Source organism: Schistocerca piceifrons, chromosome 4, assembly GCF_021461385.2.
Source record: "Schistocerca piceifrons isolate TAMUIC-IGC-003096 chromosome 4, iqSchPice1.1, whole genome shotgun sequence".
Lineage (NCBI taxonomy): Eukaryota > Metazoa > Arthropoda > Insecta > Orthoptera > Acrididae > Schistocerca > Schistocerca piceifrons.
Window position 1 is genome coordinate 100,176,346 of NC_060141.1, and position 27,759 is coordinate 100,204,104.

The 27,759-nt window shown below is 45.4% G+C and overlaps 1 protein-coding gene across 2 annotated transcripts in view; it reads left to right on the forward strand.

The window, feature by feature from the left end:
- LOC124796361 overlaps positions 1 to 27,759 on the forward strand; it is a 211,235-nt gene that overhangs the window by 136,980 nt on the left and 46,496 nt on the right. For both annotated transcript variants that reach the window (XM_047260518.1, XM_047260517.1), the window contains exons 3-4: positions 4,044 to 4,175; positions 18,825 to 18,952. In XM_047260518.1, coding sequence (XP_047116474.1) covers positions 4,058 to 4,175; positions 18,825 to 18,952 — 246 coding nt within the window. In that variant the 5' untranslated portion in view covers positions 4,044 to 4,057. The remainder of the gene's footprint in view (positions 1 to 4,043; positions 4,176 to 18,824; positions 18,953 to 27,759) is intronic.

Consider the following 27,759-nt stretch of genomic DNA (forward strand, 5'->3'; position numbering starts at 1 on the left):
ACTCCTCAAACTCCTCTCTGGCCGGACATGGGGGTTTCTCTACCATCCTCCACACCTACAAATCCTTAATCTGTCCCATCCTCTGTTATGCCAGTCCTGCCTGGATATGCGACCCCCCAAATTCTATAAGTCCCTCCAGATCCTCGAGCGCTATGCACTCCACCTTGCCTTCTGTATACACCTCCCGACCCCCACGTGGATCCTCTATGACCTCATTCCTTTCTTTCATCTGCTCCTATTCCTGGAACATATCTGCATACTCTACACCTCCCGCCGCTTTGATCCCCCTCACCCCTTGGTTGCCCCTCTCCTCTCCCATCCCTGCCCCCTGCCACACCTTCACTGTTGTGTCCCCCCTACCCTCCATCTCTACACCCTTCATCTCCTTTCCCAAGGTGGCTTCCATCAACTCCTCCCCCCCCCCCCCCCGTATTATGCCCTCTCTCCCTCCATTTATCCCTCGTATCAACTCTGATCCTCACCCCCCCCCCTCATTTCCTCCGTCCTTTTCCTGGGCTCCCTCTTCCCCCCTTTCATCCTCTTTTTTCCCCACCTACCCGCTCTCTGCCCCCTTCTCTCTCCCCCAAGTCCTTTTGCATTCCCCTCCTCTGCCTTTCCCCAGTCCCTCTCACATCTGTCTAGCTCCCCCCCCCCCTCTTATGAGTCCTTGAGTCCTCGTACTCCGTCGGCTCCTTCCCCCCCCCCCCCCCCCCCACACTTAGTCTTTCCTCTCCTTCCCCCTTTTCTTTCCCATCATCAGTACAGGTTCCCCCCATCTGCCCTCGGCTGCGGTGTGTCATATTTGTGTCAACTTTTTAGTGCAGTGTTCAAGTGAGTGTTCAGTATTGTGCGTCTTTCCAAAGCATTGCGAACAGAAATCATGCTGTCGCTGGGTGTGATTTTTATATCTCTTGCGAAAAGAAACCAGACTGTCAGCGTGTTTTTTAAATATTACTTTATTTGTCTGCTTCCTGTGTCTTTTATTAGCATCGCCAACCCCTTTGTTTCATGTTTTAAGTTCCACATTTTCCGCCATTTTCCGATTTGAGTCACCGATTTTATCGCCTGCTTTTATTATTTATTATCTTCACTTTTCAAAACAAAGCCGGCCGTAGTGGCCGTGCGGCTCTAGGCGCTACAGTCTGGAGTCGAGCGACCGCTACGGTCGCAGGTTCGAATCCTGCCTCGGGCATGGATGTGTGTGATGTCTTTAGGTTGGTTAGGTTTAATTAGTTCTAAGTCCTAGGCGCCTGATGACCTCAGAAGTTAAGTCGCGTAGTGCTCAGAGCCATTTGAACCATTTTTAAAACAAATTCTGTAGGCTGAAGAGCGGCGTACTAAGCTGCTGCCAGCCCGCCTTTTCGAGGGTAATCGAATATCAATAAAGGGAAAAAACGATAACGTTCAGTATGATTCTGGACGTAACCTCATATGGTGATAGATCGGGACACGTAATGCACCCAGGAACATTTTCGGACGTGATCATTTTGGTGCAGGTATTATGGTATGCGTGGATACAATGTTGCACTGCCGTAGTTGTCTCCAGATCTTTGAAAACGGTACTCTCACCACTGACCGTTATTGTGACACTGTGCTCCTTTCACATGAGCGTCTTTCCAAGAATGCATTTCCCCCGACTTCATTTTTAGGATCACAATGTGCGATCGGATCGAACAGCGTGGAAGAGCTCTTGGAACGAGGACAAATTCGGCGAGTGGACTGCCCTGCCCGTTCCCCCTGTCTTAAGGAGACCACACCCTGCCTACCTAACCTGTTTTAATTTAGGCAAGTATTTGACCCATACCTGAAAAAACTATTTGATGCAGGACCTTAATATTTTTACTGTATGTTACATGATGCTAATAGAGTCAGCTGTAATAAATCTACATTATCCATTTTAAAGTTATTAACAAATACTTTTTTAAATTTATTAACAAAAATATTAAGTTTTTTTCTGCAGGAAATATATTTTTATGAACTTCTTAATGGGGGAGTATTAATGAATGTAGCACCAGAGGTGGCTTTGTATGTTATGCAGAGTCTCTGAAAATTTCATTCATTTATCTATTATAGTTTCTCGTATGATGGGGCATCTGTACTGAAAATTTTACTTTGCGGGAAATGGACTTTAAAAAAAAACTTTTGAAATTTTTTACTTACAGTTAATTAAAACTGTCGTGCTGCATATGATGGCCCTTCTCTGGCCTCTAGCAGGTCTTCCAGCTTTTTTTTTTCTTCATCTTCCTGGATGTTTGTCTTGCTTTCTTGGCCATATTAGATGCAGACCTGTCTGCATCGGATATCCTCATTTTATCGCAATGTTGCAGCCCAGTGATCGTATTTTCGCTAGGATTAATTCCCAGGCTTTTCAGTACCCAACACTTGCCAATATTACCACAATTGAATGTAATAACAGCATCATGAAATCCTAGTTTCATTGTATGCATGCCTACAAATACAGTTGTAGAAAGACGATTCCAAATTATGCTGTTGAAACATTCATTTGGGTTCTGTGTTTGCCCATGCAGACATTTCCTTAGAAGGTCAGGATGAGCCAAGTCTCTGAAAACAGATTTAATTGCTGTAATAACAGCAGCAGGAAGAGAAAGCTGGTGAGAATAAGATTCTCGAGTTGCCTGAGCCCTATTGTATTTGCATCACGAATTTTCTCCTGATGGACACAATCCATGACATGGCTTATCAACAGTAGAGGACTTTTGGAACAATATGGCCCAAACATCTCTCTTCATTGCCTCCAGATTTTCTTTATTTCTCCTAATTGCCTGTCCATAGTATACCTGCAAGTTTTCTATAACAACTGCTGGCAGTCACATGTGAACAAAACTAACCGCGTGTTTGAAAGCCGGCTGTTTACAAACAGTAGAAACAAAAGAATACCGACAGTTGCATTCCAAGGATAGCTAACACACTCGGGAATAAAAAAAAATTCCTAACATGTAGTGTAGGGGATATAAAGATTTAAAATATATGCAGAAAAGTGGGTGACAGAAAATTGGGCGTGGCATATAAACACACGTGGTAGGAAAATGCTCTTTAAATGCTCGAAAAAAAAAATTTCAGCAAAATCCATTTCAGAGTACTTAAATAAAACCTTAATCTATCGAAATATGATGAATAACCGAAAATCAATTTTTTTTCCACGTGAACAACGGTGTGGTCCCCTTAAACCCCAGCGAGCACATGTGGGTTGCGTTGGAGATAAGTATGGCAGCACGTCCACATGCACCAAAGACTATCCACCATTTATCAGTCGCGTTGGTGAACCAATAGAACGCCCTTCCACAGGAGCACATGTTGCCAGCATGGCAACACGTCGCAGGATATGCACTGCTATTCGTGCTAATCACTCACCCTATTAAGAACATCGTCCCGCTTTTTGTAATGTCCAGGGGACCATCATAAATCGCGGGAACGTCGTGCGGTAGCGTTCTCGCTTCCCGCGGCCGGGTTCCCGGGTTCGATTCCCGGCGGGGTCAGGGATTTTCTCTGCCTCGTGATGACTGGGTGTTGTGTGCTGTCCTTAGGTTAGTTAGGTTTAAGTAGTTCTAAGTTCTAGGGGACTGATGACCACAGATGTTAAGTCCCATAGTGCTCAGAGCCAAATCGCGGGAACTTGAGTGTCATTATCATTGAATGAAAGTGTCATTTCTATTCTTTTCAGCGCGTATTTTGTCAGTTACCTTGTGTACTATACCGTAACACTTCTGACACATCATGTGAAGTAGTGCACACCAGTGTATTACTTCCTTCATGTCACTATATGTAAGTTTGCAATGAATTTCTTTTAATTTCCTTTGTAAAACAAAAGCCAGAGTTAACTTTTAGTTTTTTATCTGATGTCCGCCACCGGCACAATAGTAATGATAAGAATTAGTTAATTCCATTCAGCTTACATTTTATTCAGTGTAGCACGATGTAACTGTCGTATTTGCACAGTTCCTCTAGGAATGTGTTTCTGCATTAACTGCGCGACTAAGAACGCCTGTGCAGTACTACGTGTGACGCACTGTGTGATTTTGCAGGTGACGAGTGCGCGATGTCCAATAGGTCTCAGACGGTGGGTCTCACGCCACCGGAAGGGCTTCTGATAATCAACAGCATTATCATCGCGACGAGCGTCCTCTGGGTAGTCGCGTCCAGCCTCCTAGTATGGGGTAAGTATCTATCATATCTACCACGTTTCAGAAACTACTTTCGTTTCGATGTGAGAAAGAAGTTTCGCAGCGAAACGATGAACCTGTGCCGTTAACAGTGGAGCGCTAATTAAGCACACCAGACAAAAAAATTGTGAACCCTAGGGGATATGGGCCTAATACTGTGAAACATAACTTATAGTCTTGATAATAGCTCAACTGGGAGTTGCAGAGAGTGCACAAGTCTTAGAGGTACACCATCTCCAACTCAAGCCACTCATTGTGGCTAGACGCTCTAAATATACCAAACTGTAAAGATATTGACTGTTACATTCAACCCACTTTTCCAAATAGCACCATACATTTCTACGGGATTAAGGTGGGGTGATCTATCTGTCAGAGTGTGGGGGAGAGGGGGAGGGGAGGGGCGAGTATTCGTAAATAAGGAACATAAGCTTGCAGCCCTGTGAACATGTATGTTACCGTCTTGGACTCTAGGACTGTCCACAGCAAAATGTGGAAGAAAGGGGTCCCTTGCTCTAACCAAAAATCCATACATATTAAAAAATGTATGTATACAGGGTGTATCATAATTAATGGCGTAAACGCATACAGTTGAAAGTACACGATACTAGAAGCAAAAAAGTCTCAGTAAACATAGAGTCGAAAATGCATACCCTAAGAGCTACGAGCAATTTTTCATCTTAGATACAGTGAAACATATCTCTTCTACTGCAAGTTCTTTGCTTTCCGTATTTTGGAAACTGCTAGTATGGAAAAACCAAGGAAAAAAAGTCCAGTAAACATGTGCCCTAAAATTCATTCCTTACGAGCTATGAGAACTTGTTCATCTTTGCTTCTTTGAAACACAACTCTTCTAATGATGAAGTGCTCGTAACTTTTAAGGTATGCGTTTTAGAACACATTTTTGCTGGACATTTTTTTCTTATTTTGGTCCACACTACCACTTGCCAAAATATGGAAAGCAAAGAACTTGCAGTAGAAGAGATTTGTTTCACAATATCGATGATGAAAAATTGCTCGTAACTCTTAAGGTATGCATTTTCGACCCTATGTTTACTGAGACTCTTTTGCTTCTAACATCGTGTACTTACAACTGTATGCGTTTAAACCATTAGTTATGATACACCCTGTATTCATCTCCTCCTAAACCATTGGACCGATTTCAACCAAACTTGGTACGCATAGCACTTCCTGCCTGAAAAGATTCGTTGTGGGGGTAAGAACCACATACATATGAAAAGGGTGGTGGCGGTGGTGGTCGTGGTGGTGGTCGTGGTGCAAAAGCAGTGTAGCGCATGACGCTCGAATATGCATAATTTATTCAACCAGTATTCGCACATGGGAGCACTTAGTGACTTACAACAAACGTTACACATAATTTCAAACATACACTACGTGATCAAAAGTATCCGGACACCCACGAAAACACAAATTTTTCATTTTAGGTGCATTGTGCTGTCACCTACTGCCAGGTACTCCATATCAGCGACCTCAGTAGTCATTAGACACCGTGAGAGAGCAGAATGGGTCGCTCTGCGGAACTCACGGACTTCGAACGTCGTCAGGTGATTGTGTGTCACTTGTATCATACGTCTGTACGCGAGATTTCCACATTCCTAAACGTCCCTGAGTCCACTGTTTCCGATGGATAGTAAAGTGGAAACGTGAAGGGACACGTACAGCGCAAAAGCGTACAGGCGGACCTCGTCTGTTGACTGACAGAGACAGTTGAAGAGGGTCGTAATGTGTAATAGGCACACGTCTAACCAGACCATTAAAAAGCAATTCCAAACAGTTAGGATCCACTGCAAGTATTATGACAGTTACGCGGAAGGTGAGAAAACTTGGATTTCATGGTCGAGCAGCTACTCATAAGCCACACATCATGTCGGTAAATGTCAAAAGACGCCTCGCTTGGTGTAAGAAGCGTAAACATTGGACGATTGAACAGTGGAAAAACGTTGTGTGGAATCACGGTACACAATGTGGCGATCCGATGGCAGGGTATGGGTATGGCGAATGCCCGGTGAACGTCATCTGCCAGCGCGTGTAGTGCTAACGGTAAATTTCGGAGGCGGTGGTGTTATGGTGTGGTCGTGTTTTTCATGGAGGGAGCTCGCATTCCTTGTAGTTTTGCGTGGGACTCCCACAGCACAGCCCTACATTCATGTTTTAAGCACTTTCTTCCTTCCCACTAATGAAGAGCAATTTGAGGATGGAGATTTCATCTTTCAACACGATCGAGCACCTGTTAATAATGCGCGGCCAGTGGCAGAGTGGTTACATGACATTAACATCCCTGCACAGAGTCCTGACCTAAATCCTATAGAACACCTTTGGGATGTTTTGGGACGCCAACTTCGTGCCGGGCCTCACCGATCGACATCGATACCTCTCGTCAGTGCGGTACTCCGTGAAGAATGGGCTGCCATTGCCCAAGAAACCTTCCAGCGCCTAACTGACCGTATTCCTGCGAGAGTGGTAGCTGTCATAAAGGCTAAGGGTGGGCCAACACCATATTGAATTCCATCATTACCGATCGAGGGCGCCACTAACTTGTAAGTCATTTTCGGCCTAATGTTCTTTTAACCTAGGGAACGGGTGATAGTCACTGGGCGCCAAGACAGGACTATAGGGTGGGTGGGTGATCATGTTCCGCTGAAACTGTTGCAGGAGAGCAACGGTTTGCCGAGTGATGTGTGGGCGAGCGTTCTCATGGAGAATGTGTACGCCCTTGCTCAACATTCCTCTTCTCCGGTTCTGAATTGCCCGTTTGAGGTTTCTCAGAGTCTCACTGTACCTGTCAGCGTTAATTGTGGACCCAGCGACTCAGCTCCGACGACGAGGTGAAAGAAGAGGTTCATAACTTTCTGAACAGCATAGCGGCGAGCTGGTATGAAGTGGGCAAACAAAAACTGCCACAGTGTTTACAAAAATGCATCGACAGTAATGGTGATTATGTCGAAAAATAGCTAAACGTTCAAGCTGTAAACTGATGTTAACCACTGTAGAAATAAACAAGTCTATGTACTTATAAAAAAACAGGAGACCTTACTTTTGGAATTACCCTCGTGCTTGTAGGTACAATGCCACGATTGTGAAACAATATCTTAGCAAGATTGTTGAAACAGAACAGTGCTGTAGACATACATTGAATGAGGTCGCGCTATTTTAAACAGTTGGATATTCGGTAGGATACAGGCTGTAATAAATTTTATGGCACTAAATGCGCAATAAATTTGTAATACAATGTTCCCAAGACTATTCAAATATCATGTGTGGGTCTACATTCTATCTTAATCACATTTTGCAAAGTAATTTAGTAATACTGTCAATAATTAAATGCCATCCCCCCACTCTCTCTCTCTCCTATCTCTCTTAGCTCTCTCTCTCTCTCTTTCTCCCTCTCTCTCTCTCTTTCTCTCTCTCTCTCTCTCTCTCTCTCTCTCTCTCTCTCTCTCTCTCCCTCTCTCCTATCTCTCTTAGCTCTCTCTCTCTCCCTCTCTCGCTGTCTCTCCCTCCCTCTCTCTCTCTCTCTCTCTCTCTCTCTCTCTCTCACTCTCTCACTCAGTGTACCACCTGAGTGAACCTAAAGTAAGCAGTTAAATACACTGATGAGCCAAAATGTTATGACCACCAGCTTAACAAGGTGTTTATTCACATTTGAAACGCAATACAACAGCGATTCCGTGTGGTATGAACTAGACAAGGAGTCAGTAGTTTCCGGAGGTATATGGCGCCAGATGTGTACGGACACACCGCCTTTAAATTGCGGGGCTATAGTTTGAGCTCACGGAGCTGACAGCCGATAGCGTCCCAAGTGTATTCCACTGGATTCAAATCAGGCGAATTTGTTGGGCAATACATCAGTATGAATTCACTATCTTCCCTCTCAAACCACTATAGTAAGAGTCTGGCCTTGTAAGACGCACATTTATCCTGCCGGAAGATGCCATCGCCTTCAGGGATGACGTGAGCCATGAAAGAGACGCACCTGGTCCGTAATAATGCCCACGTAGTTCACAGTAGTCATGATGGCTTCGATTACTTCCACAGGTCCTACGGAAACCCACGTGATTGTCCCCCATGGCTTAATACTGCCGCCACCCGCCTACGTCCGTGGCGCAGTGTACGTCTGGAGCAGCTGTTCACCTGAATGGTGGCGGATCCCGACACGACCATTGAGAGGAACCGACCAGGCGCCACGTTTCCATAGATCCAAAGTGCAATCTCGATGATCTGGTGCTAACTGCAATCAGAATTTGCAAAATCCTGCAAGTGTTTCAAATGGTTACCCTGACCCAGAAAGGTAAGAGCCGGACACACCTTTCAAGACACAAGCTGAATTACTGTCCACAAACGGATTAACGAAACGGAAGAATTTATGGCCCTAGCTGTGGAGCGTATAGTGGTGAACTACACAATATCATATGAAGATAGTAACTGTTCTCGAAAGAACAGATGCCATTGATGACCGTGCAGCTTCTCTAGAACAAATGATAATTAATTGAAATCTTCAGCTGCCGACAGGTGTTGTCGATATATCTCGATGGGGAGAGTTGAAAATGTGTGCCCCGACCGGGACTCCAACCTGGGATCTACTGCTTACATGGCACATGGCAGACGCTGTATCCATCATTTTGTTCACTTTTGTTCGTTGCATCTGCTCGGGGCGGACGTCGTAAGACATCCGTTTAAGTACGTTGTTGATCGATTAACTCAGTTTTTTTTTTTTTTTTTTTTTTTTTATTATTACAGAGGGCAGCTAACCCTCTGACCGAACACGCTGAGTTACCGTGCCTGCAGGCATCTGAGCCACTAAGGACACAGATGAATAGCGCGACTGCAGGGACTTATCCTTTGCACGCTTCCCTTGAGACACACTTTCCCAACTGTCTACAATCTACCTACGTAATGTACCTAATAGATATTTGCCCATTTACTCATTACTCGCGCCCACTAAGGTGACGATTCCCGTAAGAGTTAAAATGAGTAATAGAAGGTGTTAACATATGCAAGTTTTAAGCAAACAGATTAATTTATTCCATTAAAAAGACAAACATGAAATGCATCTGATTGTCTACCAATCACAGCTAATATTACAAAGCTTCCCTGCATGGTTTACAGCAGGTGAACTTGTTAGTTCTCAGAGTTACTTGAATGGCTTGAGAATGTGCCCTTTAGACACAACTGACATTCCAGAAATAACGCACAAGCTTCTAACTAATTGAACACACTGGCTGATAGCCTGACCTCTGTACTGAGAAACGCATACTGGTGCTGCTAATAATGCTCACCGTGCGTTATCAGGATGAGGCATGCAGAGTGTTGTCGTCCTGACTGTCCCTCTCAAGTATGGATGGAGGGACGTGGTTCCACCGATATGAACCCAGGATCTCGAACACATTCCTAGATCGGCCCATGTCACCATCTCTGGACGAACTCTGCCACGCGCACCTCGTCTCTGTCCCCTAACGAACTCCCAAATTTTCTAGCCGAATCATACAGCCAGCATTCTCCTTCCCACCGAACACAACGTGACTACCAATCGCTGTATAAGAGCATTCAGCCCGCCAATGGCGTGAGTGCATCTTCCGCGAAAATTCCACCAAGAAAAACGCGTTGCCTTAAAACTCCAATGGCTTTTCGATCATCCACCTCATCCAAAAATCTGCTCCCAATGATCCATCTTCCTGATGTCACAGGCGTTTTTATAATCACAACTTTTTGTGCCCAGAAAGAAAACTTTTCTCGAGGCTAGGCTCTTATTTTGTGGCATGCTGTGGATCTTTGGGAAAGTGCTACACTATTTTCTGCGGAAGCCAGTCTTCAGAATACAGCAGAGCACCCCCGGTTTCATGCTGATTAAAGTTCCACCCCCCGTCCCCCCGTCCCCCCCTCCCCCCTCAGCACTGCTCAACCGCTAGGCTGGAGACGTAAACGAACAATAGCACTGGTCTCCCAGGGCTTGCCTGGCGATGTAACTTTCATGGAGACAGCACCTTACGCTATCAGTCCTATGCGAATGCCAGAGTACCTGCTTGGCTGTTCGGCCCACATTTTCATTACGTCGGACACTTACTTGCCTGTCCCACCTTCCCCAGATCCAGCGTGCGTCCTGTTCCCAAACACTCTCAGAAAGGAAAGAAAGAGACGAAATACACGCAAGTATTACATAACACACACAAGTCAAAAGGAGGAATATTACAGTTGTAGTGCTGAGGAGCATGTGAAACTCTGAGACTGTTACTGCATTAACAAAGCTTAATGAAGAAAAAAATGTTCATAAAGGTTTCGTCCACAACGTAACTCAAAATCTGTTGCATTGGTTGTCATGACTATGATTTGTCAATCAAAGGCATATATGTACCGACAACACTGACTTCCCGCTTCATCAACCCACATTAAACTCCTCAGTTCTGCACGGCCCAATGACAACTCGTTTGCCGGCCGGGGTGGCCGAGCGGTTCTAGGCGCTACAGTCTGGAACCGCGCGACCGCAACGGTCACAGGTTCGAATCATGCCTTGGGCTTGGATGTGTGTGATGTCCTTAGATTAGTTAGTTTTAGGTAGTTCTAAGTTATAGGGGACTGATGACCTCAGATGTTAAGTCCCATAGTGCTCAGAGCAATTTATAAACCTCAGATATTTACATCTTTTCCCGGCTGTTTCCAGAGGCAAATGACGGGTTCCAGAATGAGATTTTCACTCTGCAGCGGAGTGTGCGCTGATATGAAATTTCCTGGCAGATTAAAACTGTGTGCCCGACCGAGACTCGAACTCTGCCAGGAAGTTTCATATCAGCGCACACTCCGCTGCAGAGTGAAAATCTCATTCTGGAAACATCCCCCAGCCTGTGGCTAAGCCATGTCTCCGCTATATCCTTTCTTTCAGGAGTGCTAGTTCTGCAAGGTTCGCAGGAGAGCTTCTGTAAAGTTTGGAAGGTAGGAGACGAGATACTGGCAGAAGTGAAGCTGTGAGTACCGGGCGTGAGTCGTGCTTCGGTAGCTCAGATGGTAGAGCACCTGCCCGCGAAAGGCAAAGATCCTGAGTTCGAGTCTCGGTCGGGCACACAGTTTTAATCTGCCAGGAAGTTTCATGTTAAATGTAGTTAAGATATGACGTCAGTTAGAGGTCAGTACATACAGTCCCTACAGCCCAGTTCGCTTTTATAAGCCATCATCATAATAGTCTGCCTCCTCACTATCCTCTTGGTACAGTGTAATTTTCATATTCCTTGAAAAGGGACATGCCAAGTAGCTTGCTGCCTTTCAAATTAACGACATCATTTAGTCAATGTGACCATTCGTTGAGGTCGACTTTTGTGCAACGCAGTGCTCGGCTTTGTGCACTGAACATTGTAGTCTGAAACACTCGTGCCTGCACACGCACTTCGCTCTGCTTTAGGTCTGGCACAGATCGTAGCCTGTTCTGCTTTACAGAACAAGCGAGCCTCAGACTTCCACATTCTGTGGTGAGGCGTCGCCGTCCACCGTCTTGTCGCTCACGACAGAGGAACACGCAAACAGCTAAACAGATTCGCTGTATTCGAGAAATTCGTTACCGGGCGCCTTTCCTTAAGACCAGGTCCTCATTCAAATGAGCAAAAACTAGGCAAAGGTTTGGAATTTTTTTGAGACAATTTAAAAACGTACAAAGGATCCTTTTGGGGATTAGGATTGATCATACTTTGAACTTTATTCTAGATTTTCAATACAAAAAACAAAATGGCGCCCTTAACAATGGTTTGGTCAAGGGCCTGAGAGTTTGAAGTAAGCAGACTGCGTGCTGTGTAGCCCCTCAGCAGTTATCTGAAATCAAAAATGGATATCATCAGTCGACTCTGCATTAAATTTATGGGCGCTTATACCCACAATGAAATAACCTTAGATTTAACGATATGGTGCTAACTCTAACTTTCAGTTCGATTCACTCATTATGGCTTCACAAAAAATAGTTAATGTTAACAAATTTCGTGTATTACAGGCATAAGCTGCTGACAAAGGTGTTTACTTTTCGGAGGTCAAAGGTGGAAGTTAATAAACTAAATTGTGTTTATTTTATGTTTGACAGTTTTGAAAAATCGTTTCCAGGGAAAAAAGTCTTTAAAGTTTAGGGGAAATTTTTATATGTACTATTAGTTGCATTGCTTCATTAGTTGTATTGTTGCATAAAAACTACATGTTATTATGTATTTTTGATGTCGCTGAACACAAATCTGAAATTAGATTTTGAAAATTCAAAATGGGTAATCCAATATGGAGGACCATAAATTTTGTTTTGACCAGTTCTGACCAAAATTTCATTAAAAAAAGTGTTTTCGTACTTGTCTGCAATTGCACGACCGTATATCAACGCTTCCCCTAACTCGAAATGTTCCAGGAGAGCAATTCCCTCGTTCTTCTTGGCGACAAAAGCCGATCTGGCTGAACTGGATATGCTGCGTTCGGCTGCCTGTACACGTTGTTCGTCAGCTTTTTCGGCGAATATGTTTGCATGCACACTGGAATATAAATCATTTTGTGAACTTGCGTCATGGCACGACAAGTTTGCTGCTGACCCGGGCGTCTCCGGCTGTGAGCGTTCCACGGCGGCCGTGACACTACTTCGGACAATGGACTGTAGAAACTTTTGCAACCCACAGATTAAAAAAACCTTTTCGTCCCAACATTCTAGACACATATACCTTAAAATAATTCAATATAAATATCGAATTTTCGACCATTTGAAATGAGAACCTGGCCTTAACAAAATACATTTTGTCGAAGTCGCTTGTGTCAGTCGATTTCCGCATTTGCGCCCCTTATCGACACTAGATTAATTTCCCTTCGCCTCTGCTCCGCTTTCACCGCCAGCAGTGCCAGCATTTGAGCTTCAGTGTTGCGCTGGGCTGTGGTCATAAAGTTTTGGCTTATAAGTGCCTGTAACTGCTTATGTTGGGAATTATGTTTTTTGGTTCTTAAACTGTAATACCACAATACGTCAAATTTCCCTATTATAGTGTTCCACAGATTAATACAACTACTACCACACATTACTTTCTGGTAAACTGAAATTTTTTACAATACTATTGCCCACAGTTCTGAAAAAGATTCGTACCAAGTACAGTCTCCTTCCATTGTTCAACGGACACAACCCAAAGTACCAACATTTTCCCAATCATATGACAGTGAAACTTGATAGATAACTAACTCATTATTGTAGAAGCGACACAAGCTGAAACAAATTACTTCCTGTTTTGGCCACCAGGTGCAAATTTGGCGCTGTGCAGCATCTAGTCGACGTCTCTGATCCTCACATTGAACAAACTGTTAATAATAAAATCAACAGTATGCCTTTCTCTCTTGTTTGACCTTTTCTGTACCCCATTCCAAATCCATTACATAGAAAAACATTTCTATTCTGGTACGTGGTACTTACTGGCATTATGGTAAACGTGGAAGGCAGCACCCCCATTCACACAACCTGTTAATTTAAAATATATAAACAGTGTTTTACAGATAATCGAAGCATTTAACCATAAAATTTTCCTTAACAAATGAACAAATTTGCAAAATTCTTTTGACCTTAAACCTTAAGTTGAATAAGCTTTTAAAATTTACGAAAGAAATCTGAAGTGCTGTATTTCAAAACAGCAAACAATATGACAATGATTACAAGACAGCCGGACCTGCAGCCCACCCGTTATCGGGTGACCGGCCGGTGTCGCCGAGCGGTTCTAGGCGCTTCAGTCCGGTACCGCGCTGCTGCTATGGTCGCAGGTTCGAATCCTGCCTCAGGCATGGATGTGTGTGTTGTCCTTAGGTTAGTTAGGTTTAGGTAGTTCTAAGTCGAGGGGACTGATGACCTCAGATGTTAAGTCCCATAGTGCTTAAAGCCATTTGATCCATTCATTATCGGGTGAAACAGCGGTGTTTACTGCCGCGTTGGACACAGTCTGTCTTAATAAATGCCCTTCTGCACGACATAAAAACTATATAAGCACCATTGATGACAAGAGTGATTCAATTACTCAGAACAGATTACTTAAATTTTAATTTGAAAGCTGTATGTCGAAAGTTGCAACCAAGGTGCGACTGGATCCCAACCCGTCCCTTCTGACAATTTTATTTTGAATAAAGCCCTGGTGACAGTTGGCTGTTGATATTTTCAAAGTTAAACTGATTGTCAGTTATTAAGACCGATCTGAAGGAACGTCTTAAAAAATTACTTGTGAATACCTATTACAAGAGAACTAACTAGGCGAAACCACAAGATCCAGCTAAAATACCCCAATAATGAACTGGTCTTTCAAACACAGAAACGAACAGGTTAGTATAACAGGTTGTTCAGATTGTAACTAATGACTGAGAAATGCAATTACAATCAATGAACTGAACCGGTTAACAGCTAAATCTAAACACAAGGTCTCTCTTTTGTTTAACGGCAACCTGTGCATTAGTACAATTTTTCGGCTGTATTTACGGCCAAGAGCTGATTAATTAGAACATTAATGATCGGGTACCAACTAGAAAGGAAAGGCAATATAATAGCGGGACAAATTTTCAAACGACAACTAGCGTCTTAGTACAATACTGCTGCCTATATTTACGACCAAAGAGCCTACAGAGTAAAGCTCTCAGGGTTGGTTACATACCAGAAAATAATAAGGAGGGCAGGTAGACAATGAAACAAATCACCATGAGGATTACGGAATGTTATTTCCCTTCATCAGCAAGCAGTTCCATGGGCAGATGTTACTAACAAGGGAACCTCCCCATCGCACCCCCCTCAGATTTAGTTGTAAGTTCGCACAGGGATAGGCCTTGAAAAACTGAACACAGATCAATCGAGAAAACAGGAAGAAGTTGTGTGGAACTATGGAAAAATAACCAACATATACAAACTGAGTAGTCCATGCGCAACATAGGCAACATCAAGGACAACCTGTGCTGAGGAGCGCCGTGGTCCTGTGGTTAGAGTGAGCAGCTATGGAACGTGAGGTCCTTGGTTCGAGTCTTCCCACGAGTGAAAATTTTATTTTCTTTATTTTTGCAAAGTTACGATATGTCCGTTCATTCACTGACGTCTCTGTTCACTGTAATAAGTTTAGTGTCTGTGTTTTGCGACCGCACCGCAAAACCGTGCGATTAGTAGACGAAAGGACGTGCGTCTCCAATAGGAACCGAAAACATTTGATCGCAAGGTCATAGGTCAAACGATTCCTCCACAGGAATACACGTCTGATTTATTGTATACGACACTGGTGACGGTATGTGCGTCACATGACAGGAATATGTTGTCGACCCATCTAACTTGCACACTTGGCGAATGGGTAAAAAGATTCTTCTACCTTGCCCGATTTAGGTTTTCTTGTGGATGTGATAATCACTCCCAAAAAAGTGATGAAAACATAAGAGTTTGTCACATAAACTGCAACAAATGAATGCAACAGTTTCACAGTCGCACAGTTTTCCCTGTGCTCTGTCGAAACATATGTAATTTTACGTTTTCAAATGTTTCCGTGTGTAGACCGTCAAATCCGGCATATGTCCAAGCAAATCTGAACATGTCCTGGAATTTTGGAGAGCGAAGTTGATTATGTGTGAGTGTCTGAACTTTGATAATTGTCTGAAAATAAAAAATTAAACTTTTCACGCGAGAGAAGATTTGAACCAAGGGCCTCTCGTTCCGCAGCTGCTCACGCTAACCACGGGACCCCGGCGCTCGTAAGCTCACACCTTCCTTGATGTTGCCTACCTTCCACATGGACTACTCAGTTTGTACATTTTGTTTATTTTTCTCATAGTTCCACACAACTTCTTCCTGTTTTCTCGATTGATCTGTGTTCAGTTTTTCAAGGCCTATCCCTGTGCCAACTTATAACTAAATCTGAGGGGGGTGCGATAGGGAGGTTCCCTTGTGAGTGGTGCCGATGAAAGCCAGGTAGAAGCGGGCAGCCACGCCACGAGTTGTCGTCCGACACGAATGTTGCCAACCAACCGACGGTAGGTCGGCCTGCTGCTTATAGTCGACGCTGACCCCGGTGAAGTACTCCGGTATTTTCCCTCTGCGCAGGCCCTCCTTGCGCAGCTCGTGGCTTCGGCGGCTCGGACCTCGTGACCACCTCTTGTCGTCACGCTACCACCCCAAATTTCGTGCCTTCTCTCGGGACAGCGAACCTCGTATTATATATCGGCAGCCCGCCCGGTTAGCCGTGCGATCTAACGCACGGCTTTCCGGATTGGGAAGGAGCGCCTGGTCCCCGGCACGAATCCGCCCAGCGGACTTGGGTCGAGGTCCGGTGAACCGGCCAGTCTGTGGATCGTTCTTAGACAGTTTTCCATCTGCCTCGGCGAATGTGGGCTGTTTCCCCTTATTCTGTCTCAGCTACACTATGTCGGCGATTGCTGCGCAAACAAGTTCTCCACGCACGCGTACACCACCATTGCTCTACCACGCAAACATAGGCGTTACACTCGTCTAGTGTGAGACGTTCCCTGGGGGGCTGTCCACCGAGGGGCCGGACCACACAATAACCCTGAAAGAGTGGTTCGGTATGGGGAGGCGGAGGGTTGAAGTGGACTGTGGTGGTCGTCGAGGGATTATGGACCACTGCGGCTGCGGCATTTCTAGGCCCCCGGTGAACATACAATACAATATATATCGGCAAGCAAAAACCTTCTAAGTACACAACCCACAGATGCAAACTCTTCCTCATAGATATTGGCAATGGGGCCACAAGACGGATAGTCGATACTACACCTGAGCCAGTGGCGTCAGACAGAACAATCTGCTAACTCAATGGCGTCACGGCTCATAAACGTCTTTCACGCGTTCATAGCCCCAGATTTGCACCTGCTGGCCAAAACTGTGACTAATTTTTTTCAGCGTTACTCCTTTGCGCATTAATGCTTTAGAATACCTATCACGTTTCGCTGGGGTGCGGTAATTAGAGCCCAGACTGGAGTAGCTGCACTCTAATTGTAACCACCTGGTATTTGCGACTTGTCGTCAAGTGTCTCCTCCTGTAAACAGCAAAGTCTGAGAAACATCTACACTTATTCTCATAAATTAAAGATAACTGCAGAATGTGGTGCCACACAACGTGGCACTACACAAAACTGGCGCAAATATCATAGGCACATGTCAAAGCATAGGGAACACACACGACACAGATGTGTAAGTCCACGTTATTGGTGATAAGTTGAGAAAACCGTACCGAAACAGATGTGCTACAAAACGTCACTGTTTCCTGTTGCACCCCACCGTCAATATGGGATATGATCACTATGCACACGTACGCAGGCCGCACAACGGGTGGCATACTCTGGATCAGGTGGTCGAGCAGCTGCTGGGGTATAGCCTCCCATTCTTGCACCTGTGCCTGTCGGAGCTCCTGAAGTGTCGTAGGTGTTGAAGACGCGCAGCGATACGTCGACCGAGAGCATCCCAGACGTACTCGATGGGGTTTAGATCAAGAGAACAGACAGGCCACTCCATTCGTCTGATATCTTCTGTTTCAAGGTACTCCTTCACGATGGCAGCTCGGTGGGGCGGTGCGTTATCATCCATCAGGAGGAAGGTGGGACCCACTGCACCCCTGAAAAGGCGGACATACTGGCACAAAATGACGTCACGATACACCTGACCTGTTACAGTTCCTCTGTCGAAGACATGCAGGGATGTACGTGCACCAATCATAAACCCACCCCACACCATCAAACCACGACCTCCATACAGGTCCCTTTCGAGGACATTAAGGGGTTGGTATCTGGTTCCTGGTTCACACCAGATGAAAACCCGGCGAGAATCACTGTTCAGACTATGCCTGGACTCGACCGTGAACATAACCTGGGACCACTGTTCCAATGACCATGTAATGTGTTCTTGGCAACAGGCTTTACGGGCTGTCCTGTGACCAGGGGTCAGTGGAATGCACCTTGCAGGTCTCCGGGTGAATAAGCCATGTCTGTTCAGTCGTCTGTAGAATGTGTGTTTGGAGACAACTATTCCAGTAGCTGCGGTAAGGTCCCGAGCAAGCCTACCTGCAGTATTCAGTGACAGTCTGTGGGCACTGATGGTGAGATATAGGTCTTCTAGTGGTGTTGTACACTGTGGATGTCCCGTACTGTAACGCCTGGATACGTTTCCTGTCTGCTAGAATCATTGCCATAATCATGAGATCACACTTTGTGGCACACGGAGGGCCCATACTACGACCTACTGTGTTTGACCAGCCTCCAGTGCCCTAGTATTTGCCCCTCATAACGTCATCAATACGTGTTCTTTGAGCAATTTTCAACACACAGTCACCACTCGCACGTCTGAAAACGTCTGCATACTTACTCGCTGCACCGTACTCGGACATCCACCAACACACCTCTGCGTATGTGAACTGCTGCCAGCGTCACCGTGCGACGACCGCAGGTCAAATGCACCGCATGATCAAACCCCTAGGTGATTTAAACCCGCAAACCGCCCACCAGAGCGTTGTTTCACCATGTATCAGCATTTGCCTTAATTTATGAAAATGAGTGTAAATTTAAATCAGATGAAAGTGATGTTTGCTATGTATCTATGGTCATATGTACTAGATTGCTGTGTAGCTGAGTCCTGGTACAGTTTGTGCAGCAGGTAGCCGAAGTGTGTGCTCCGTGTTGCAGAGGCTGTGCGGGTGATGGAGCAGAGGCGCTCTTGGGTGCTGTGGAGCTGGGTGACCATCACCGGCTTCATCTGCCTCAGCGACTTGGGTATCTTCATCAACTTCAGCGTCGACTACTCCAACACAGTGGTAACTATTGCATTCTCCTTGTAACGCTCTATCACACAACCAGCTTCAGATTTTCATTCATATACACTTCGCTGGTTTATCTTGGTGTGACTCAGGTTGTAGGTTTGGAAATTGGGTACTGTGTCTGACATATGTTAATTATTCACCCTACAAAATAATGAATTAGGAATTAAATGATTGTTACATTAAACAAGAACCACAATTAATTCGTTTATTCTGTTAAGGAAAATGTTTGACAGGAAATAATAATACACTCCTGGAAATGGAAAAAAGAACACATTGACACCGGTGTGTCAGACCCACCATACTTGCTCCGGACACTGCGAGAGGGCTGTACAAGCAATGATCACACGCACGGCACAGCGGACACACCGGGAACCGCGGTGTTGGCCGTCGAATGGCGCTAGCTGCGCAGCATTTGTGCACCGCCGCCGTCAGTGTCAGCCAGTTTGCCGTGGCATACGGAGCTCCATCGCAGTCTTTAACACTGGTAGCATGCCGCGACAGCGTGGACGTGAACCGTATGTGCAGTTGACGGACTTTGAGCGAGGGCGTATAGTGGGCATGCGGAAGGCCGGGTGGACGTACCGCCGAATTGCTCAACACGTGGGGCGTGAGGTCTCCACAGTACATCGATGTTGTCGCCAGTGGTCGGCGGAAGGTGCACGTGCCCGTCGACCTGGGACCGGACCGCAGCGACGCACGGATGCACGCCAAGACCGTAGGATCCTACGCAGTGCCGTAGGGGACCGCACCGCCACTTCCCAGCAAATTAGGGACACTGTTGCTCCTGGGGTATCGGCGAGGACCATTCGCAACCGTCTCCATGAAACTGGGCTACGGTCCCGCACACCGTTAGGCCGTCTTCCGCTCACGCCCCAACATCGTGCAGCCCGCCTCCAGTGGTGTCGCGACAGGCATGAATGGAGGGACGAATGGAGACGTGTCGTCTTCAGCGATGAGAGTCGCTTCTGCCTTGGTGCCAATGATGGTCGTATGCGTGTTTGGCGCCGTGCAGGTGAGCGCCACAATCAGGACTGCATACGACCGAGGCACACAGGGCCAACACCCGGCATCATGGTGTGGGGAGCGATCTCCCACACTGGCCGTACACCACTGGTGATCGTCGAGGGGACACTGAATAGTGCACGGTACATCCAAACCGTCATCGAACCCATCGTTCTACCATTCCTAGACCGGCAAGGGAACTTGCTGTTCCAACAGGACAATGCACGTCCGCATGTATCCCGTGCCACCCAACGTGCTCTAGAAGGTGTAAGTCAACTACCCTGGCCAGCAAGATCTCCGGATCTGTCCCCCATTGAGCATGTTTGGGACTGGATGAAGCGTCGTCTCACGCGGTCTGCACGTCCAGCACGAACGCTGGTCCAACTGAGGCGCCAGGTGGAAATGGCATGGCAAGCCGTTCCACAGGACTACATCCAGCATCTCTACGATCGTCTCCATGGGAGAATAGCAGCCTGCATTGCTGCGAAAGGTGGATATACACTGTACTAGTGCCGACATTGTGCATGCTCTGTTGCCTGTGTCTATGTGCCTGTGGTTCTGTCAGTGCGATCATGTGATGTATCTGACCCCAGGAATGTGTCAATAAAGTTTCCCCTTCCTGGGACAATGAATTCACGGTGTTCTTATTTCAATTTCCAGGAGTGTATTATTGTAGCAAAAACTTGGCACATCTGATAAAAACCGAGTGAGGTGGCGCAGTGGTTAGCACATTGGACTCGCATTCGGGAGGACGACAGTTCAATCCCGCGTCCGGCCATCCTGATTTAGGTTTTCGGTGATTTCCCTAAATCGCTCCAGGCAAATGCCGGGATTGTTCCTTTGAAAGGGCACGGCCGACTTCCCCGTCCTTCCCTAATCCGATGAGACTGATGACCACGCTGTTTGGTCTCTCCCCCAAACAACCCAACCCAACCATCTGATTAAAGGGTATGGAGTCAGTTTCTAGTAATTATGTAAGTTATACCACGACTGTCTTGATGTTGTTAGAAAAGGCAGATAGTACTGAAGCAGGTATTGCAATTTTAATAACCAGCAGTATACACAGGATGTCCCAGAAATGTTGTGACAAACTTCGAGGGGATCCAGACGATGTCTTGAAGAACAAATCGATGATAGGAAGCAGCAAAGTCATCCAACGACGCTATATAGCATCTACGCTATAGTCGCTGGCGCCTGCCACTAGACTACTCCTCCGGCTGCAAACGTGACTTTGCACACTGACAGACCATTGGGAGAACGTCTCTCAGTGTTGTTCGTTATTCAAATACTGCAACTGATTTCCACAATCGCCAGTGGGAAGATGGAGCTTGCTGCTGAGTAGAAAGGCCTTGTCTCCTGTGAATGGCATGCTCTGTCGCCTTGGTGGGTGAGGGTTTTGGACCCAGGTTTCCACATCTAGCTTACTTTTCTCCTAGGACCCTCTAACATCTCCAATGTTCTTTGGTATATAGGAGGAAAATAATCTGCAGATCGAAACCTGTGTCCGAAACCGCCATCCAATAAGGCAACAGAGCATCACATTCGTAGGAGACGAGGCCTGTCTACGCATCAGCTTGCTCCATCTTCTCCACGGGTGGCCGTGACCACTGCATAACAAACAACATTGCGATACGTTCCACCTCTGGTCCGTCATCTTAAAAAGTCATGGTCGCTGCCGAAGATATGGCTTAGTGGCTGGCACCAACGCCTATAACTTCGACGCTCTGCAGCATCGTTGGATGACGTTTCTGCGTGTGGGTTCCTGTCCTCGATTTGTTCTCAAGGCACCCTCTACAACTCCGCAAACTTTGTCCTAACATTTTTGGATCATCCTATATATCAAATCAGAGTTTACATGGAGGATAAATATAATTGCTTTGTTATGTTCCCTCTTTTTCCTTTTTCCATTCAGCTGTATTTACTGGTGCCAAATGGCACCATCTTCAGGCATCTTATAGAGATTCAGGAACCAGTTCAAATCCGCGAACTATATTATCTCCTAACAGTGTGGTACTAGGGTAATCCCAAAAGTAAGGTTTCCTATTTTTTTATAAGTACACAGACCTCTTTATTTCTACAATGGTTTACATCAGTTCACAATTTGAACATTTAGCTATTTTTCGACATAATCGCCATTTCTGTCGATGCATTTTTGTAGTCGCCTTGGCAGTTTTTGTATGCTCATGTCATAGCAGCTCGCCGCCATGTTGTTCAGAAAGTTACGAGCCTCTTCTTTCACATCAGCGTCGGAGATGAATCGCTGGGACCACAATCAACGCAGACAGGTACTGTGAGACTCTGAAAAACCTCAAACGGGCAATTCAGAACCGTAGAAGAGGAATGTTCACTAAGGGCGTACACATGGCTCGGCAAACCTTTGCTCTCTTGCAACAGTTTCAGTGGAACATAATCACACACGCCGGCCTGTGTGGCCGAGCGGTTCTAAGCGCTACAGCTTGGAACCGCGAGACCGCTACGGTCGCAGGTTCGAATCCTGCCTTGGGCATGGTTGTGTGTGCTGTCCTTAGGTTAGTTAGGTTTAAGTAGTTCTAAGTCCTAGGGGACTGATGACCTCAGCAGGTAAGTCCCATAGTGCTCAGAGCCATTTGTACCATAATCACGCAGCCACCCTATAGTCCTGACTTGGCACCCAGTGACTATAACCTGTTCCCTAGGTTAAAAGAACATTTGGTTGGAAAGCGATTTAGCTCCGACGACGAGGCGAAAGAAGAGGTTCATAGCTTTCTGAACAGCATGGCGGCGAGCTGCTATGACATGGGCATACAAAAACTGCCACGGCGTCTACAAAAATGCATCGACATAAATGGTGATTATGTCCAAAAATAGCTAAATGTTCAAGCTGTAAACTGATATAAACCATTGTAGAAGTAAACAGGTCTATGTACTTATAAAAAAATAAGAGACCTTACTTTTGGGATTGCCCTCGTAAAACTGCTTTTCGAGTTTTAACAAAAGCCCTGAATCACCTTACACACACAGAGTCCAGTTATGTCAGTCTAGGAGGTAAGGTGTTCTGACGCTTACGTTGGCTCTTGAAAAATTATTTTATAACGCTCCCCGTCGGATTTAGACTGACTCTCACAGCCTTAAAATTTGCCTGAAAATGGATGCATTTGTTCCTGAAACTGACTACATGTACATTTGACATCGATAAACACAGCAGTGTCGAAAAATGGGCAGGAAAATATAATAACACATTTAATGTCGCTTCATAAAACCTGGCTAATTGATAAATGATAAAATGTTCTTAATCTTTTGGTTTTGTCTGCTTCTTCCGCATACAAGCAAAAATACCTACTCAGGAGGGGCTATTCTAGAGATTTTCTATCTTCAGTTTGTTGCCCTGCACCAGTCGGACAGATCTGAAGTGCTGGGGAAAATATTCTGTCTGCCTAGTCTCAACCGCATCCCTGCTTCTTTGGTGTCTGCTAGATGAGCGCAGAAACGTACATGCCTTCGTTACTGAAAACGGCTAATGAAAAGGCTAGTTAGTTACACGTTGCAAAATTCAATTTATGCCTGACAGTGGTTATTATTGAAAATTCAGTTCTCACGACATCAGAGAAGATCCTTTACTTAGAACTGTTTTTAACACATGTGACAGGTCTTCATGTAGCTAGTAATTCCTATTGTGATTGTTATGCGAATTCTCTGTTCATTAATAAGTAATATTATACCTCACACGCTGTCATTGTTGTAGCAAAAAAAGGGCTCGCCCAAAGCTCGCAGTTAGGCAATATTGTAGAAGGTCGTGTGTCGGCAACACGAAAATATTCACCTGTCCTACATGAGGTTGTACTGCAAGAGCGCCACGCAAAAATAGCTCAAAAAAAAAAGAATAATTCCAAGAAAAACAGGGTGATTCAAAAAGAATACCACAACTTTAAAAATGTGTATTTAATGAAAGAAACATAATATAACCTTCTGTTATACATCATTACAAAGAGTATTTAAAAAGGTTTTTTTCACTTAAAAACAAGTTCAGAGATGTTCAATATGGCCCTCTCCAGACACTCGAGCAATATCAACCCGATACTCCAACTCGTTCCACACTCTCTGTAGCATATCAGGCGTAACAGTTTGGATAGCTGCTGTTATTTCTCGTTTCAAATCATCAATGGTGGCTGGGAGAGGTGGCCGAAACACCATATCCTTAACATACCCCCATAAGAAAAAATCGCAGGGGGTAAGATCAGGGCTTCTTGGAGGCCAGTGATGAAGTGCTCTGTCACGGGCTGCCTGGCGGCCGATCCATCGCCTCGGGTAGTTGACGTTCAGGTAGTTACGGACAGATAAGTGCCAATGTGGTGGCGCTCCATCCTGCTGAAATATGAATTGTTGTGCTTCTTGTTCGAGCTGAGGGAACAGCCAATTCTCTAACATCTCCAGATACTGTAGTCCAGTTACAGTAGCCATCTTAGCATCAACTGACGCTGACGCCTAGTCAACAGCGCCTCAAGCGAACAAATGTACAACTAAATGAAACTTTATAGCTCCCTTAATTCGCAGACAGATAGTGCTTAGCTCTGCCTTTTGTCGTTGCAGAGTTTTAAATTCCTAAAGTTGTGGTATTCTTTTTGAATCACCCTGTATTTAAATATCACTCGTTTAACTGCAACAACCTATAAAAAAGGAAACAATCAGAAGTTCATGTCTCTCTCCAAATAGTGGATATCAATGTTCTTTATACAATGTATACACTGTCCAGTCACATTAATTTAACCACTTGACAAAAGCCTGAATAATCAACCACCTTTTGCATACTGAAGCGCTGCGAGGCGTGTAGGAAGAGGGTCAGTGAGGTTTTGGAAGGCACCGACAGGGATCTGGAGCCAGTGCCGTGCCAACCGCCTTGGTTTCTCGATTGAGGATCCATGGTGCGTAGAGCCCAATCAAGGTAGTCCCACGGAGTCTCGATTCGGTTTCAATGTGGGGAGTTTGGTAGCCAGTGGCGTACGGTAAACGCATGCTGCTACTCTTTGAACTACTCACGTACAATGCGAGCTGTATGACTCGTTGCATTGTCCCACTGGTAGATGCCATCACGTCGAGGAAGAAACATTTGGGGTGGACGTGGTCCCCAAGGATAGATGCATACTTCTGCTGTTCCATGGTGCCTTCCACAATGAAAAGATCACCAAGGGAATGCCACGAAAATATTCGGAAGACCATAGCGTTTCTTCCTCCACCATGAACCCTTCTGACAATTGTTGCTCAGGGGTAAAATACAGCGAGCGAAAGGATATTTACAATTTGTACATAAACCAGATGGCAGTTATAACAGTCGAGGGAAATGAAAGGGAAGCAGTGGTTGGGAAGGGAGTGATACAGAGTTGTAGCCTCACCCCGATGCTATTCAATCTGTAGGCAAGCAGTAAAGGAAACAAAAGAAAAGTTCGGAGTAGGTATTAAAACCCATGGAGAAGAAATAAAAACTTTGAGGTTCGCCGATGACATTGTAATTCCGTCAGAGACAGCAAAGGACTTGGAAGAGCAGTTGAAAGGAATGGACAGTGTCTCGAAAGGAGAATATAAGATGAACAGCAACAAAAGCAAAACGAGGGTAATGGAATGTAGTCGAATTAAGTCGGGTGGTGCTGAGGGAATTAGATTAGGAAATGAGACACTTAAAGTAGTAAAGGAGTTTTGCTATTTGGGGAGCAAAATAACTGATGACTGTCGAAGTAGAGAGGATATAAAATGTAGACTGGCATTGGCAAAAAAAGCGTTTCTGAAGAAGAGAAATTTGTCAATATCGAGTATAGACTTAAGCGTCAGGAAGTCGTTTCTGAAAGTATTTGTATGGAGTGTAGCCATGTATGGAAGTGAAATGTGGACGATAAATAGTTTGGACAAGAAGAGAATAGAAGCTTTCGAAATGTGGTGCTACAGAAGAATTCTGAAGATTAGATGGGTAGATCACATAACTAATGAGGAGGTATTGAATAGAATTGGCGAGAAGAGGAGTTTGTGGCACAACTTGACAAGAAGAAGGGACCGGTTGGTGGGACATGTTCTGAGGCATCAAGGGATCACCAATTTAGTACTGGAGGGCAGCGTGGAGGGTAAAAATCGTAGAGGGAGACCAGGAGATAAATACCCTAAGCAGATTCAGAAGGATGTAGGCTGCAGTAGGTACTGGGAGATGAAGAAGCTTGCACAGGATAGGGTAGCATGGAGAGTTGCATCAAACCAGTCTCAGGACTGAAGACCACAACAACACGCTAACGAGCAGGTGTCCGATGGAGCATCATACGTGATTCATTTGGAACGACCTCCTGTCGCCACTCAGTGGACGCCCTGTTGCGGTATTGTCATGCAAATGCCAGGGTTCGTCCCCAATGAACAGCTGTCAGCACGGGTGCACGAACCAGGCACCTGCTGTGGAGGCCCATACGCAGCAACATTCGCTGAATGGTCGTTGTGGATACACCGTTGGTAGCCCCCTGGTTCATCTGGCGGTCAGTTGCTCAACAGCTGCACGTCTGTTCGCCAGTAGGCATCTCAGCAGACGTCATTCACCCCTGTCATCTATGGCCTATGGTGCACCACGGATGGCTCAGCGCCGAATTTGGATGGGCCATTTTGCCATGCACGATATACTTTAACCAACACGGCACGTCAACAGTTTGCAAATTTAGACGTTCTGAAATGCTTCCACCCTTGGCCCGAAAGCCAATGACAATACCGTTTTGGACATCAGATAAGTCGTTCCGTTTCCGCATTATGGCAATGATTGCACTGTCGTCCGCGTCCCCAGACACGCTTTATGAATCCTCTACTGCCCAGTGATGCCACCTGCCGTCTGTGAGTGGTTACTGCACGTTGACGTGGAACAAATGCGGTGGTCACCTTAAAGTGACTAGATCGTGTATGTCTACCCACCTGTTGACAAGAAGCACAAAATTCTGGTTCCAGGTTAAAATTTTAGCAAAGTTTTTCCTCATTGTTTCTTTTACCAAACGAAGTATCGACGAGAGATTTGATACGTCCATTTCTGACTCTGAAAAACAGCTTCCTACCAAATTTGAACTTGATAATCCCTCATGTTTCCTGGCAGTTAAGGCTTTTACAACAAGGCCTCTGCTTCCTACATCTTTAAGTACAGACTTTAGATTCCGAACCATATTTTAATGACCTATACAGAGGGGTCCAAAAAAATGTATCCACTGTTTAAAAGACTATAACTGGCAAACTAATTGACGGAGTTGTCTCATCTTTGGTAATGTAACAGTTTGTAGTGCCGGCAATCGCTACGCCAGCGTTGTATTGCGTTATTTTGTTTTGTCAGTTGTCAGTCGTCAGATAGTCAGTGTTTTGTCCTTAGTTGCACCTAGTTACTCGAGTAAACATGGCTGGCGCAAGGCTTACATTCGATGAAGGGAAGTCAGTTTTGAAGTGGTATTTTAAGTACGAAAACATTAATGAGGTTTAACGGCAATGACGAAATGAGTATCAAACAGAGCCACCGACACGTTTAACGATTCGTCGCATTCGAGACAAATTTGAAGCCGAAGGCTCTGTTAAAGATGTACACAAACAACGATCTGGACGACCTGTAACAGTAACAAGTCCAGCTAACTCCCGTCGTGTGTTACAATTCTCTCGCTCACCACAGAAGTCGGTGAGACAGTGTGCCCGTGAAACTGGAGTGAGTCGCTCAAGTGTTGGGCGAATTTTGAAGGCAGCAAAGTGGGAGTGCTACATCCCACAATTGCTAGATGCAATGAACGACGACGACCCAGATCGTAGAATGGACTACTGCGAGTGGTTTACTA